Source organism: Anticarsia gemmatalis, chromosome 6, assembly GCF_050436995.1.
Source record: "Anticarsia gemmatalis isolate Benzon Research Colony breed Stoneville strain chromosome 6, ilAntGemm2 primary, whole genome shotgun sequence".
Taxonomy (NCBI): Eukaryota; Metazoa; Arthropoda; class Insecta; order Lepidoptera; family Erebidae; genus Anticarsia; species Anticarsia gemmatalis.
Window position 1 is genome coordinate 1,433,145 of NC_134750.1, and position 14,476 is coordinate 1,447,620.

General features: G+C 35.6%; 2 protein-coding genes across 2 annotated transcripts; both read right to left on the reverse strand.

Annotated features, from left to right (window-relative positions):
• Positions 1-315: 315 nt before the first annotated feature.
• Positions 316-5,825, reverse strand: LOC142973808 (uncharacterized). Its single transcript, XM_076115831.1, has 6 exons — positions 4,535-5,825; positions 4,087-4,245; positions 3,412-3,600; positions 3,180-3,275; positions 1,860-2,864; positions 316-1,694 (listed from the first exon to the last, which is right to left on the reverse strand). The coding sequence occupies exons 1-6, from the start codon at positions 5,823-5,825 to the stop codon at positions 316-318; spliced, it is 4,119 nt and encodes a 1,372-aa protein (XP_075971946.1).
• A 2,971-nt stretch (positions 5,826-8,796) lies between these two features.
• Positions 8,797-14,016, reverse strand: LOC142973455 (uncharacterized). The gene is made up of 7 exons (XM_076115145.1): positions 13,957-14,016; positions 12,284-12,420; positions 11,674-11,775; positions 11,446-11,494; positions 10,715-11,018; positions 9,303-10,437; positions 8,797-9,032 (listed from the first exon to the last, which is right to left on the reverse strand). Exons 2-7 carry the CDS (start codon positions 12,412-12,414, stop codon positions 8,900-8,902), a joined length of 1,854 nt encoding a protein of 617 aa, XP_075971260.1. The 5' UTR covers positions 12,415-12,420; positions 13,957-14,016; the 3' UTR covers positions 8,797-8,899.
• Positions 14,017-14,476: the final 460 nt, after the last annotated feature.

The window sequence follows — 14,476 nt, forward strand, 5'->3', positions numbered from 1 at the left end:
TTTATTTATAAACAATACTTCCAAATTAGACAGTTAGACTGTTATGACATTTGACATTATTGTCAACTTTTTCGACCTCCCTTTGGGAAGTTTGGTCAGCTAGGAGATATAGTAGCCAGTAATAAGGTAAATATAATATTATCATAATTCAGTACTCATCAATTTTGTCTACTGTATACGATATATTGTCTTCTAATGCACGCATGTCTCAGTTAAAATGAAGCACTAAACTAACGCAGTTACTAAAGGAATGACTAAAAAAGGCTGTTTCCATTGTTTATTAAAGCTGTATTAACAAAACAATTACAGACTATATCACCCTCCACCTGTACAAAACAAACAACAGACAATAGCTCTAAGCAGTTCCATAAACAGCACACACGGACTCCACACTCCTACAGCCAGGGTAAATAAAATAATATCAGTAAGTTGTCTCCACATATTGCGAATACTCAGACAGTGGGGATAAAACCAAGGGCACATATAATATATCCAAATATATGGCCTCGTCCTTAAAGTAGACATATAAATGCTGCAACCGAAATCTGCTGGAATCTTAATAGGCTTCACTTTGGCATGTCGCTTTTTTGGATCTTTATCAGTCATATGAACCAGAAAATGCGTTGCAGGGTGAGTTTCCAACAGTGCTTTGAAATGTTGGACAACTCTGAGGCATTGAATTCTACGCTTCACTCGGCTATAAGTACCGGGCAATCTGCTCTGTATCAAACATTTCAAAAAACTTCGCACCGGTGACAACATAGTTCTTGGTGGTTCCAAAAGCCTAGGTTGTATATCTTTCGGATAACGTCCATATCGATAAGCGGTTCTTATAATGCTGCCAGCCGCGGAGAGACCAAGCCTTCCTATGTCTACGACAGACTCTGCTAATAAAATACCAGCATCGGCATTTTTATATCTTTCTACTATTTTCATTTTCTCTTTGTCTTCTTTCAGTATTTTTCGGTATCGAGCCTTATCTTCCTTCTCATAATATTTGAATCGTGCCGCTCTATCTGCCAACAAATGCTTTTGTCCTTCTCTCTTTCGTTTTTTAATCGATTTCATGACTTTGTTTCTTTGTTGAAGTTTTTTTCTGTAAACAGGATCTTTATACCGTGATTCTTTGCATGTCTTGCTGCCACAGATGCATGGTTTCAGCAAGTCTTTCGGATTTGATATTTTACTTTCTCGTTCCATTTTGAGTCTCTTTATTTCTCTGCTACATATAGGAGTCCCACAAGAACAAGGTTGATCGCTGCGTTGAGGCGCATCATCCATATCCTCTGTGTATGAAGGTTCTTCTTCTTCTCTACCCGAAGGTTCTCTGCGATTGCGATTACTCTTTGATGCTCCGCGTCTTTTCTTTGATGATCTTTTTTTGCTTTTCCTACCTCTGCGTTTAGGTTGAGCACCACCACCACAATCTATGTCTTTTTTATGAAGGAGTTCTACTATAACTTCAGGTCTTGTACGGCCACTATTCCATTTAGGTGAGTTAACTATATCAAGAATATGATCCGCATTAAGTACGGTGCCCCCATATTTATATGCGAGTTCGGAATCACATACTTCATCGCCGTCTTTTTTTCCAACATTATCGTTCAAATTTCTAAGAATCTGATCTGCATTCATGACAGTGCCATCATATTCGTTCATTACTAAACTCATAGTCTTGGGTCTGGGCGCTGCTTCTGTAAAAACATAAAACGTTAAAAAATATTCCATGCTGAATACTATATTTCATGTGAGTACTTGTTCTAAGTTATTTACGATTGCGTTTAGAGCTACATCGGTTAAAGAAATGATTCAATTTAAAATGTTATATAAATGACAATGTTTTTAGGTATTAAACTTACTCGGAGAGGGGCTAGATTCAGGGGTCTCTTTATTTCTTTTCATTATATTCATTAAAATCGTTTTACTTTTAATTTGATTCATGATAATCGTTTTTATCTTTTCGCATGGTGTTATCGGGTCCTTGGTAGGAAGTGGGCTAGGTTCTTGTACTATCACTTGCTCCTTTTGTTTTGCAGGCTTAACTACATTACTTGTAGCATAGTTACATGGACACCAACGATCTTCGTCTTCAATGCCTGGGCCTTTTGAGCCTAGGTAAACATTGTGTTCATTAACTAATCCACTCTTACAGGGACATATGTATCTAAAGTTGCCATGTTCCCGATTCTCGTCTAAAACCCCATATCTATTTCTAGTAGGACTTCGATGTGTTTTTGGTACGCTAGTGTCCAGTTTCGGCCTTGGAGTTTGGTGTAGGTTTCTCTTTACAGTTTCTTGGCCCGGGCACGAATACACACGATGTGATCCAGGCGCGATGGCAATTCTTAAGTCATTATGTTTATTAGGATCAGGACTTAATTCGTCCCTTAGCGCTATAGCACGTTTTTCAATATCGTCTTTACATGGATGCCGGTCTAGAAACTTTTCAATCACAGATTTCTCTGGTGCTCTTGCAGCTCTTTTGAGATTTGATTGACAAGGACACCACTTTATTGCCCCCGTTTCATCTACATTCAAATGTGTAGGATCTTTGCCGAATTTAGATTCACATGTACATTTACCTCTGACGCCTTTCCTGATTGTACTTACACACGGGCATTGAGGTTCAGTTAAAATTTTCTGTTGAGGTAGTAGTTCACTAGATTCAGATAAACCTATTTTTTTACGTTTTGCAGACTTTTTGTTTGGGTCAATTGCAGCCACCTGTTTCTTCTTTTCATATCTCTTTCTATCAAAATGATCAATATTTTGAAGAAGTTCATCGGTATTTGATATTTTTTTACCATATGTGTATACTAGCATCTGTGGTACTGGTGCTGTCTGTAACTTCGGTGGTCCAGTTTCTGAGAAAAAGAAAAGAATAACATAGGTATCCGTTTAGTTTAAATTATAAAAACATGTCTAATTTATTAAAGGTTCTTTAACTCTGGCGGGGCATTAGAAACAATTATAAATCGAATAATAAATTCAGCTACTGTTAAATGTGTACTTGAAATAGTTACCACAATTCCGCATCTCGAAATCTTAAAATTTGTTCTGCATGTCTTGCAGATGCATCAACTATATTATTCAGTTTATAACTATACCTTGTGCTTACTTAGTGGTGTGTACTGTGAGTTGAGATAATTTATAATTTTTTTACTGTTTCTGTAGCTTACCTTCAGGAGTGACTTGTGTTCCTTGCTCCTTGCTTTGTTTCGATAATTTCTTTGTCTTCTTATCTCCTTTATCAGATTTTTTTCTTTCTCTTGATCCTAAAAATATATATTAATTATGCAAACTCATTTAGTACTCGTAGGATCCACTTGTTAGAGCGACTTGCATTTTTTCTCAGTCCAATTTTAGAAACGATTTTATTCGGTAGGTAAAAAACTTGCGACAATTGAATACCTGATGATTTTCGCTTTTCTCTTGGGTAAATTATTTTTTCCTCCTTCTGTTTAAATTGTCCCTCATGTGTATCTCCTTTTTCAGATCTGTACATTTTATTGAGAACTTCGTCCGAGTTTTGAATAGTACCTTTTTGATGATCTACCACTACATTCATTATGGGCGATGGTGTTTTCTTAGTTTTAGGCGCTAGAATTATATAATATAACAACACTCAATTATATTATTCCCTCAAAAGTGTAGGAGTAGTAAAACTTTTGTAATTTCATATATTTTTGTCATATAAATTGTATTATAATTCACGAGCATTCTAAGGCCTGAAACTGTTCAAAGCGGACCATACATAATTGCTCTATTGCGGACACCTGCCGTAGCTGCGCGCCGCAATCACGTACTTGTGCCCGTCTTCGTGCCAAGGAGGCCCGTGCGCGGGTCTACGTAGTGCAGTTTCGGGCCTAAGAGTAGTCATGAAGGGGCGTAAATTTCTTATCATCTTAATTAACTTGATGCAGGTTCTCTGATTGAAAACTGGAGTCAAATTACGGCACTTTGTATAAGATGGAATAATAAATTGTGTGCAGGCTCAGTTTACGAAACTAAAGAATTTTAAACCTAGCTGCATTACTTGATGGTTTAAAAATTTCACAATTAAGTTTGTACCGAAGGTTAAATTACCAAAAAATTTAGATTTCCTTGATTCCTTTTCTGTCAGTGGAGGTTCAGGTTTATTACTACGTTGACTTATTCTATCAAAGATTTCGTCCGTGTTTCGAACGGTACCATCTTTAGGGTTTACAACAACGTTCATCACTGACGGGGTCTGCTCCCTCGGGGCTGAAATTATAATCAGGTGTGGACATTTCAATAGAATGAAACAAAAAATAGTTATAAAAAAATCATACCAATGTGTTGAAAGGCGTAAAATTTCGTAAGAAAATCTTTTAGCGTTAAAATATTAAATACACTAATTACAAATACAATTATTATGCGTAAACATTATCATAGCATCCGTTGTAATAAATAATTTTCATTTCTTTCCAAAAAAATCTATATGGGCTATTTTAGTGACTATTTTTAAACATGTATCTACTTTTAATATATAGCATATGCTATGCCTGCATACCTGCTACATTTTGTTGTTTCTTAGTTAGTGATCTCCTTGAAGCGTTAATCACTTTACGTAAGTAGCTTGGGTTTGACCCACTTGCAGCCACTTTTTTATCTGCAGTTGGTTGCAGCACTTTTTGCCGAGTAGGCTCAGCCGTAACATTTAATTTTCTTTCAACCGGTTCAGGTACTTCAGCAGGCCTAGCGTGTGCTTTATCAGTACCTTTTGGGCGTTTTCTATTAGCTAGCAACGCGCTTTTACAACGGGTGCAGACTATCTCATCAATATTCAGATTTTTAAATTTCTTCTTTTTAGATGCAGGTTTTTTGTCTCGCGGTTCTTTGTCATGTTCAATTTTATCGTGTTCTTCACACGTGCAGGCACTCCTTTTATTTTCTTTCTTTTTCTTGCCCTTGGTTTTTCGTTTCTCCTCTTCGCATTTGCACGAACTGGGAATATTTTCTTTCTTTTTCTTTCCCTTTCCTTTTCGTTTTTCCTCATCACATTTGCACGAACTCGGAATATTTTCTCTCTTTTTCTTGCTTTTTGTTTTTTGTTTTTCGTCATCGCATTTGCACGAACTTGGAATATTGGATTTCTGTTTTCCTTTAGATTTTTTATCACGTTTACACAAACATTTATCTATGAAGGTTTTAAGTTCTGTTGTTAGTTTTGGTTTTGATTCTATGTCCTCCGCTTCTATATCTTTTGCTTCTATGTCTTCGGTGTCAGTTTTGTTTGGAAGTCTACTTTTGATCTCTTCAATTTCTTTGATATGTTTCGGTTTCTGTTTATCTTCTAAACATTCAGCTGGATATGTACACACACGAGAACATATAGACACTTTATCTGCATCTGTGTTTAATTCTTGACCCTGTTTAAACCCTTGGGTACAAACGGTTCTATGTATAAAAGGCATCTTGTTATATTTCTTGCCTGAGACAATATTAGAACTTCTTAACTTCTGTTTCTGATAATTTTTCATACAAGTGCATCTTCCGAGAGATGTATCGCTTGATCTAAAAGCGATTGCCGGAGTGTTGGCTCCTTTACTTTTCATGCGTCGAGCTTTTCTGTTGCGGACTAGATTATCTGTTTTTTCCAACTGGAATGGTGTTTTAGTCTTCGTTATAACAGCATATTGCATTAAAGGTATAGTTTGTCTGTTGAAGCTTTTAAATGTACGTTGACCATTATCCGGGCTAGAATTATTGTACCTATAAAGCTCGTGTTTGTAATCTTCGCCATTAATTGTACTTGATTCTTCACGTATGAAGTTACTCTCAGTGTTTTTGGTTTTTGCCATATCAGATATGTGTTTGCCGGAAGCAAAACTAGGAGCACCGCCGAGTTCATTTTTAGTCACATTGTTAGATTTCCGTAACCAAAAATCTTTCTTCAATATTTTCGTGATAGTATTACCTTTTTGGGGAACATTGGGCTTAGTAATAGATTGCCTTCGGCGAGATATCAAAGTACCTGTAAATATTATGAAACCAAGAAGTTAATTTTATTGAATGAACTAATCAAAAGTATTTTGTTTAGGCATTTACGAATGTATTTACCTCTCGATTTAAATTGCCTTTTTCTCCTCGTATGTCTTCTTTCCCTGATATATAAAACTCTAACAAAAGATTTGCTAATTTTGCTACTGCTGAATGAATTTTTAGATTTTCTGATGTTTTGCTTTGAAACGAATCGGTTACATTTGTGCGAACAAAATGTAGATGGAATAGTGGGAGCAATCCCTGTAGATTTAGTGTGGGTCTTTCTGATTCGTCTTTTCTTAAGTCTACTTCTTGACTTTATAAACAAACTCGTTGTTTTTCTAGATATAGCTTTGTTAATTTTTGGTTTCTTTGACTTACGACCCTTGAAAATACCCATACACTGGCTCAAAATATGTTTAGGTAGGTTTTTTAATTTCACTGATGGTGATTTGGAGGCATTTAAACTGCCGTTTTTCTTTTTTACCTGTTTGCCAGTTGTATTTTCTTCAGGTAAAACAGTAGGACTTAGAAACTTAGACGGTTGTTTAAATTTTGCCATGGATTTTGTTCTTAAAGTGCACGTCTCATCTAATTTACGCTGTCCTCCGTTCTGAAGATTAAGTTGAGGGGAGTTTTTCTCCATAAACGATCCTTTTACAGTCGGCTGCGAAGCTATCTGATGGCTTTGTTTTTTATGAATATACCTGAACCGTTTTTGTCTTGTATAGGTTCCAGAATCATATTTTCTATAAAATTGTCTTCTCGATTTTGTATTAAATAACGTTGAGCAATATTTTTTCAGTTTCAAATAACTAGTTTCTGATGCTAGATTGATTGCCGTACCTTTTTTATCAAACGTATTCACCAATTCAATTTTAGTAACTGGTTTTGATAACTTAGCATTTATTGTTTCTTTTGACGTTAGCTTGTTTATTATAGCTTTTGTTGAATAATTAACGATATTTTTCAACGATAATGCTCGTATACATGGCTCTGAATAGTTCATTTTAACTTTCACAATTACTTCTCTTATTTTAGTACTCAATTTCGAACGTACTCTTAGCCGCCTTGCTCTTCTTCTCTTTGCTCTTTTTTCAACTCTTTGTGTATAACTAGCTATGTTTTCATAAATTACATGAAATTTATTACTACGTCGACGTTTTATAATGCCACTTGTGTTCTTTTGTATAGAACTACAAGAAAAACATTTGCTACTGAGATTTTTAGAAGGACATTCTTTGTTTATTATATTAACAAATTTCATAACAGTATTAATCTTTGCTACGCTATCACCACTTTGTCTTTTGGTAGTATTTCTGGAGTCCATTTGCTTACAACTTGAGTATCTTGGAGGCAGTGGACTCATCACTTCTTTATTTTCAACTCGAAGTCCTTCTAATTTGGAAGTACAATATCTCCTTTCACTAAGCGGCGAATTTTTACCAAAGACAGGTCTGGATATTTCTGGCATTTGATTAATAAACTGTCGCGACGGGTCCTTTGATGTTGTTGATAAATTTTTGTAACCATTGTTAGAGTACGACCTAAAAGTTGGACTCAAATCTCGTCGCTCCATTTTTTTAGTTACAATTATGTTTGGCCGAATTCATTCCAATTTTTCTAGATTACTTCATATACTTGAATCCACGATAAATTTTGGTGACGACTTGTTTTAGACGTCACTTTTTAACTTGGTGATCGAATCCTGAAAGATAATAATCATTATTGTGATTTACATAAAAATGTTATCTCTGCAAGAGGAATATAATCGTGCTGATTCTTTAAATTTCTTTTATTAAACCATGGTTAAACATTAAATTATCCACACTAGAGCTTAAAAGCATTTATTTGTAGAGAGGATTTGTGTGTCTAAATGTAATAGGTGTAATAGGTCTAATCTTGCTACACCTTAACCGTTTGACCACCTCAGACTTTTACCAGTTATAGTTTCATTTACCAATGATTTAGTATCTACAATTAACTCCATTCAATGAAATAACGACTTAGCAATACAATTAATATTAATAAAACTCTTCGTCTTGGGTTCCCCATTTTTGGGAGGACATGAACTTAGCTACAAAGGTACTGTGTGGTACTTAGGTATTTGTATCAAAACTATTCTGATCAGTGGTTGTGAGACTGGGGTCACGTTGACTAATTTGATGGAGAGGACTTTCATACTCATCACGAACAAATCTTAAAAATATCCGTTTCTTAATTATCTATTATATGATAATGAGTTTCATGCTCTAGAATGAGTTGTATTTTGGTGATTTCAATACACACCTACATCTTTAAGTTTATATAATAATTTAACCTTCTCAATGGAAGGTAATACGATAATTTTGTTCCAACTACATTACTAGATAATTTAGATCAAATCATAATAATATATTTTCACTTTATGTCACCTCATTCTGACCAAAAATATATACTAATGTCAGTTTCCATGGTTTCCGTCTACGTTTTGTTCCTTTAAGAAGTGTTTCTAGCAATTTCAAAGAGGTTTTTAATCGTAACTAGCAATTCTATTTTAATTTTTACTTAGATTTTTTATTCATCGACGTTAATATGGACGAACATAACAATATCAGTTAATAATAATATGTAGAAACATTACATTTTTACTAAATTGTTTATATTGTTATCTCTAAGTAATGTGTGAGATAATAGATTCACACTAGAACCTACTAATTTCATCCACACTATTATAACTACGACCATTATACTTTTATCTTCTCTGTTTCTCTGTATATCATATAAGACAATACCAATGAATAACACAAGTTCATCGTAATCAATTTTATTATTTTTGTGAAATAGTCACTTCAGAACATTCGACCGATTTAACAAATAAGTTAGTATTTAACAATATTGGATAGTCAGGTGATCACCGGATCTTTCTGACGCAAACAGCTCGGCCTTTCACGCTGCTGTCTTTGTGGTAGCCTTCGTTACAGATACAAAAGTGTGGAGAAGCGCACACGCCGTTCGGGCAGCCTCCCGGGCAGTAGGGCACACACCTGAAAAAATCAGTATGATATGAATGTAAGACCTTTAACAAAGATAGTTATTTATTTTGAGTGAACTATCAAGTGTAACTACTAACCACATCACTTTTAGTAAAGTAACTTAAATAATAAAATTAACAACAGGTATAGGGATACCACGTGTTGGTTACAATATAAATGGCAAGATGTGACTCCTTCGGGTATTCAATATTTTGATTCAGATAGACAATGGGACTAGCTAGGCTAATAATAGTAGATTATACCTTAATAAAAATGCATTACCTGCTAGCACTGGGGTCAGTGTCATCAAGAATGTAACCTGGGTTACAAGCACACCTACTGTCTTGTCCACAAACTCCGTTGATGCAAGGCTTGCTGCAAAGCGTCTCTGCATTGCCTACTTGACTATCTGAATATGCCTGATGGGCTTGTTGAGGGGTATAAGAAGAATAACTTTGATTAGGGGTTTGATAATTTGATTGAGGGTACGGATAATAGTGCTGATTCCCCGGGTTTTGTTGATTATTCGGGTAATATTGGCTGCCAGGGTAATAAGGCTCGTTTGGATTATTTGAATTGTGTTGTTGGTCAGGACGCTGATTGTAGTATCCATGTTGACTATCCGGATAGTTGGGTGGTTGTTGGTAGTAAATCGGTTGAGGATACGGGTTTGGAGATCCTTGACCTTGATTGGGGAGGGGTTGGTTTCCAGCATTGGCAGGTCGAGTATCTGGTCTTTTAGTGTTTTCATCAGGCTGTTGTGGTTGCTGATTACCAGGGTTTGCGTGCTGACTTGCTGAGTTAGGTTGGTTTGGGTTATTTTGTTGGTACGGATAGATAGGATAGTATGTTTGTTGGTAACCATGGTAAGAAGGTTGCCAAGCGTAACCAGGTTGTTGTTGGTTAGCGTGACTGGACTGGTCTGGTTGTTGATGTGGGTAATATGGTTGTTGATTACCAGGGTAATTAGGTTGTTGACCTGGGTAGTATTGGTTACCAGGATAATTGCCCGGATATTGACTAGGGTATTGCTGATTTGATTGGTTACTAGGGCGTGGTTGGTTAGGGTTATAGCCCGGCTGTTGTTGACTGGAGTTATAACTTGGATACTGGTTGGAATTGCCGCCCGGGTATTGCTGGTTAGGATTGAACCCCGGGTACTGCTGATTGGGGTAATTACCCGTATATTGCTGATTGGGGTTACTACTCGGATATTGTTGATTCGGGTTATGTCCCGGATACTGTTGATTAGGATTATTACCAGGGTAATATTGGTTAGTAGCATTACCAGTAGGAGGTCTAGGAGAGGCGGGATAGGTATGATTTTGACTTGGGTATTGGTTAGGGTTTTGTCCTGGCGTGATAGGACCAGTTGAGTTCTTAAGTCCGCACACATTTGGAGCTATACATTGGCCATCTGAAACAAATACAAGATATGTTGTCTATAATTATGGTATTTCTGTTGGAAACCGAAGTTGGGAAACGATTGTTTTAAAAGTCAATAGGGTCACTTCGTCATAGGATTAAAATCACACCATTTCATTTACAAACATAAAAACACCGCTTATATTCACGTCTAGTACTAACTGTGGCCGATAAAGACGATATTTAAAAGGGCGCAGCTCTCAAGTTCCAATTGGCACTTCAGTAGTCTTTATCTGCTCTAAGCAATGGATAGTAATAAACCAACTCACCATTTCCACAATTCTGGTTGCAAATCGGCATACAGTATTTGCTTTCTGAATCCAGCCTGTACCCATTATTACAGATACATTCCCCACCGGAGCACCGTCCGTTCTGACAACCAATAGGGCAAGTGGCGACACAAACGCCAAACTGGTTTCTGACATGGTCTGGGTAACAGGAGCATGTTTCTGGAGCGATGCAGAGACCGTTGACGCATTCATTCGTACAGACGGGATCGCAGATTCTGTAGCTGTGGATATTGCGGGTGTAGCCTTTGCAGCAAGATCTGATGCGACTTAGGTCGGCACGAGACTGCAAGATAAAAGTAAGGTTATTAGTGAGATGATTGAAATGAAATTAAAATTCTACCTATTTTGCGTTGTTGTAGGACATTTATTAAAATATGTATTATTCAATATTTGTGTGATAGATGGCTTGGAGTGTTTGTTCTGAGCCTGTTGATTCTTTTACGTATTATTATTGTATGTCTGTTCAAGCCCATATTGTCCCACTGCAGGGCAAAGGCCTCCCTTCCCTCTTTTCATGTATCTCTGTCTAAAGCTATTTGGTGCCAATTTTTAGCATAATAATTTAAATATGTTTATTCGTTATATTACAATCTCTGGTTAGTTTGGAATCAAATGACCCTGTGTGACTTATTCATTTTCTATGATATTTATTTATTTATTTTTTTCTATTAAAGAGATATCAATTTAATAAAAGTACATAAAATACGTACCCCGTTGCCAGTAGGAACATGTGCGGGATCTCTCACAAGACTCGCAGTTCTGAAAGATAAAGTTACATATATATGTAATTTTTAATTTAAATAGTAGATACCACAAGTTGCTCGGACAAAAAAGCTTTTGTTGATGAACGAGTAGTCGAACTACCTAAAATTAACGTATAATAATAATATGTAAAATATAGTTTTTTTTTGTGGGTAGTAGCAGAGTTGCCTACTTACGGTACTTCGATGTAACAAACTCCCACTTCATGGCTAACTGGTGAAGTCAGGTTGGTTCTCTGATTGTAGACATCATTCCCTGACTGGGTGTTGTTAAAGTACCTGAAGAAAATTTAGTTTTATTATCTTATTAAACTATCGCGGTTTGTTCACGGGTAAGTAACCTGTGGCGCGATCATTCCATATATGGGTGACTGCATAGTGGTATTTGAACTGGGCGTCTCCGTGCTTCGGAGGGCACGTAAAAAGTCGGTGCCGGTTGTTGTCAATCAAGGTAATAGTCGTTAATGAATGTCAACTTTGCCATTAGGTTGACCACTAACCATATGATAAGAAAAAGAAGACTAAATAGGTCTTAAATGCGATGAGAATTTAAAGGTTTACGATACTTTATTTGCTGCTCGACGTATTGATCGAATTCGTATCGAAACGTCGCGCGTCGATCGTCCTGCGTTTTAGAGCCATTTAACAATTTGCTTTTATGTTATTTTATGAAAAATTGTACACATGAACATATACAAAGATGCGTTTGTCTACCTTGAGTACAAATGAGTCTAAGTACAATGAATTCGGTCCTTTGTTTCACGAAAGTAAAATGAACAAGGCTTACCTCACAAGATTTTCTCCAGTGTAATAACTAGGGCCGGTATTGCCCCCTTTGACCCCAGAGTACTGGGACTTCACATAACTAGGATCTGCATGAACGCAGGCTACTAGCAGCGCTAGTAGAAATAAACACATTTTTATCTGAAAACGAAAAAAATATGAAGTTATAAGTCTAATTAGAGAAAAATAAAAAACTGTTTCCAATGTACCTACTCAGTTATAAATTTTATCGAAGGGTAATTAATCTTTACTTTATTTTTTTTTTGTTTAATGTTTCTGTTTGAAGCAATACTTATTCTACCCAACTTATAACAGAAAGGCCATCTACACGTGCGGTACAAAAATATCTTACGGTCTTTACCTTATCACGGTAACTTTACCAAAACAATATTAAATTACAAAAATGTTTTTGTTATGTCTTTGATAATGAGCTTCATAACCTTAAAATATGTATATAACGACAGTTTTTGATAGAGTTAAGAGAACATTACTAGTATGCGTCATTCGACAGTGTCTAAAAATTAATTTATTCCAAAATATGAGTCTAATTTATAATTCTAAACAAATAATTATTTATTATTGTTTACTCTCCGCCAAGTTCTTTTGTAAAAGTCGTCTCGTTCAAACATTATTAAGTCGTCTTAATTACCCAAAAATAAGTGTCACAATTATAAGTACAGCAAACCATAAAAAACAAAATGCAGGCGAATTGAGAATATCCTCCTTTTTTTGAAGTCGGTTGAAGAGGTTTTCTCCGTCTAGTGAGTCAAAAAGCCCTGACCAATAAAATTATTCTTTAAAATGTGTATCTTTTATAGCATCTTGTATATTTTTTGTTCATCTATGAAATATAATTGAAGAAGATTAATTTTCAAGTCTTCTTAAAGAAATGATAAGTTAATTGTATTATAGTCGTGAGCTCATTTCCATGACCCTTGGCGGATAAACTTGTACAATCAATAACTAATATGATCTAATCTTTACACGAGAAGTTTTCCTGTTTGTGACCTAGTTTATATAATGTTTATTTATTTATTTAAAAACAACTGTAACATTTTGCTTTCAATTAGTGAGAATAAAATTCTTATTACGATTGAAAACAGACATTAAAGATAAATTAACTTATACTAAATCAATAGACTTTAGGACTCTCTTTACAAGACACTATTTACCAATATTTTTGATCATGAAAACTTTTGTTTGCCCTTCTAAAATCACACTTAAATCAATCCATTTATTAAATACTAGCTTTCCGCCCTCGCCTTCGCACGCATGGAATTTTACCCTCTTCGGGGTGGAACTTTCACAAATCCTCTTATAATTTACTCCTCCACTCTTCAAGGAACATATATTATATGTTGTCTGTCAGTCACTCAGTAACGAAAGATTTTTTTTAAACACTTTTAAATAGATCTAGGCGTTAGTATTCCTAAAAGCGTTAAATAAATAAATGTTAAAGTCTTTCTGCAATAAATTGTAAAAAAAGATGAATCACAAAAAATATCGAAGTTAGGAATGAAAAATAGGACTCCTCCAAATTGTAACCCTAGGGTACTAAAATTGGGGATGAAACATTGTACACGAACGTAAATAAATTAAGAAGTTATTGATAACTAGTTACTATACAGACTATAACAGACTCTACGAATATAAGTATGACATAATGTTTTTACTCACCTATACAGATCGCACTTCTTGACCGTATAGCAAACGATGACACTCTGAGGGTAAACTTACTGTTTACCGACACACTTGAATTATCAAGCGAGCATATTTTATAAGATGTTGGTTCCGTATTTGATTTAAACTCAAAATTTTATAACATTTCAAATTTTTCCTAACCATTACGTTTATGAGGGCCGAAATGGGTCAACAAACTGCAAATAAATCTGGATTAAGCATATAAATCTTTACAAAATTGGTTGCGAGCGCATTTCATTTATTCGTCATATGGGTAGTGATTAAAACTAGTGTCAAAGTTGTTCACGAGCGCAATAATACTGCGGCTGCAGACTGTATAGAATTGAATAGCCGGTTCCCTACAAACAATCCATCTTGGATCAGAGATTCCGTGATCTGAGATCGTGTATCTGTGTGTGTGTTTGTATAGCCCGCTCATCAACTTCGCTCTTTGGATCTAGCTAGTCTTCGTCAACACCACTCCTCGCGATATAGTCGCACACAAGCCTGCCTCTCG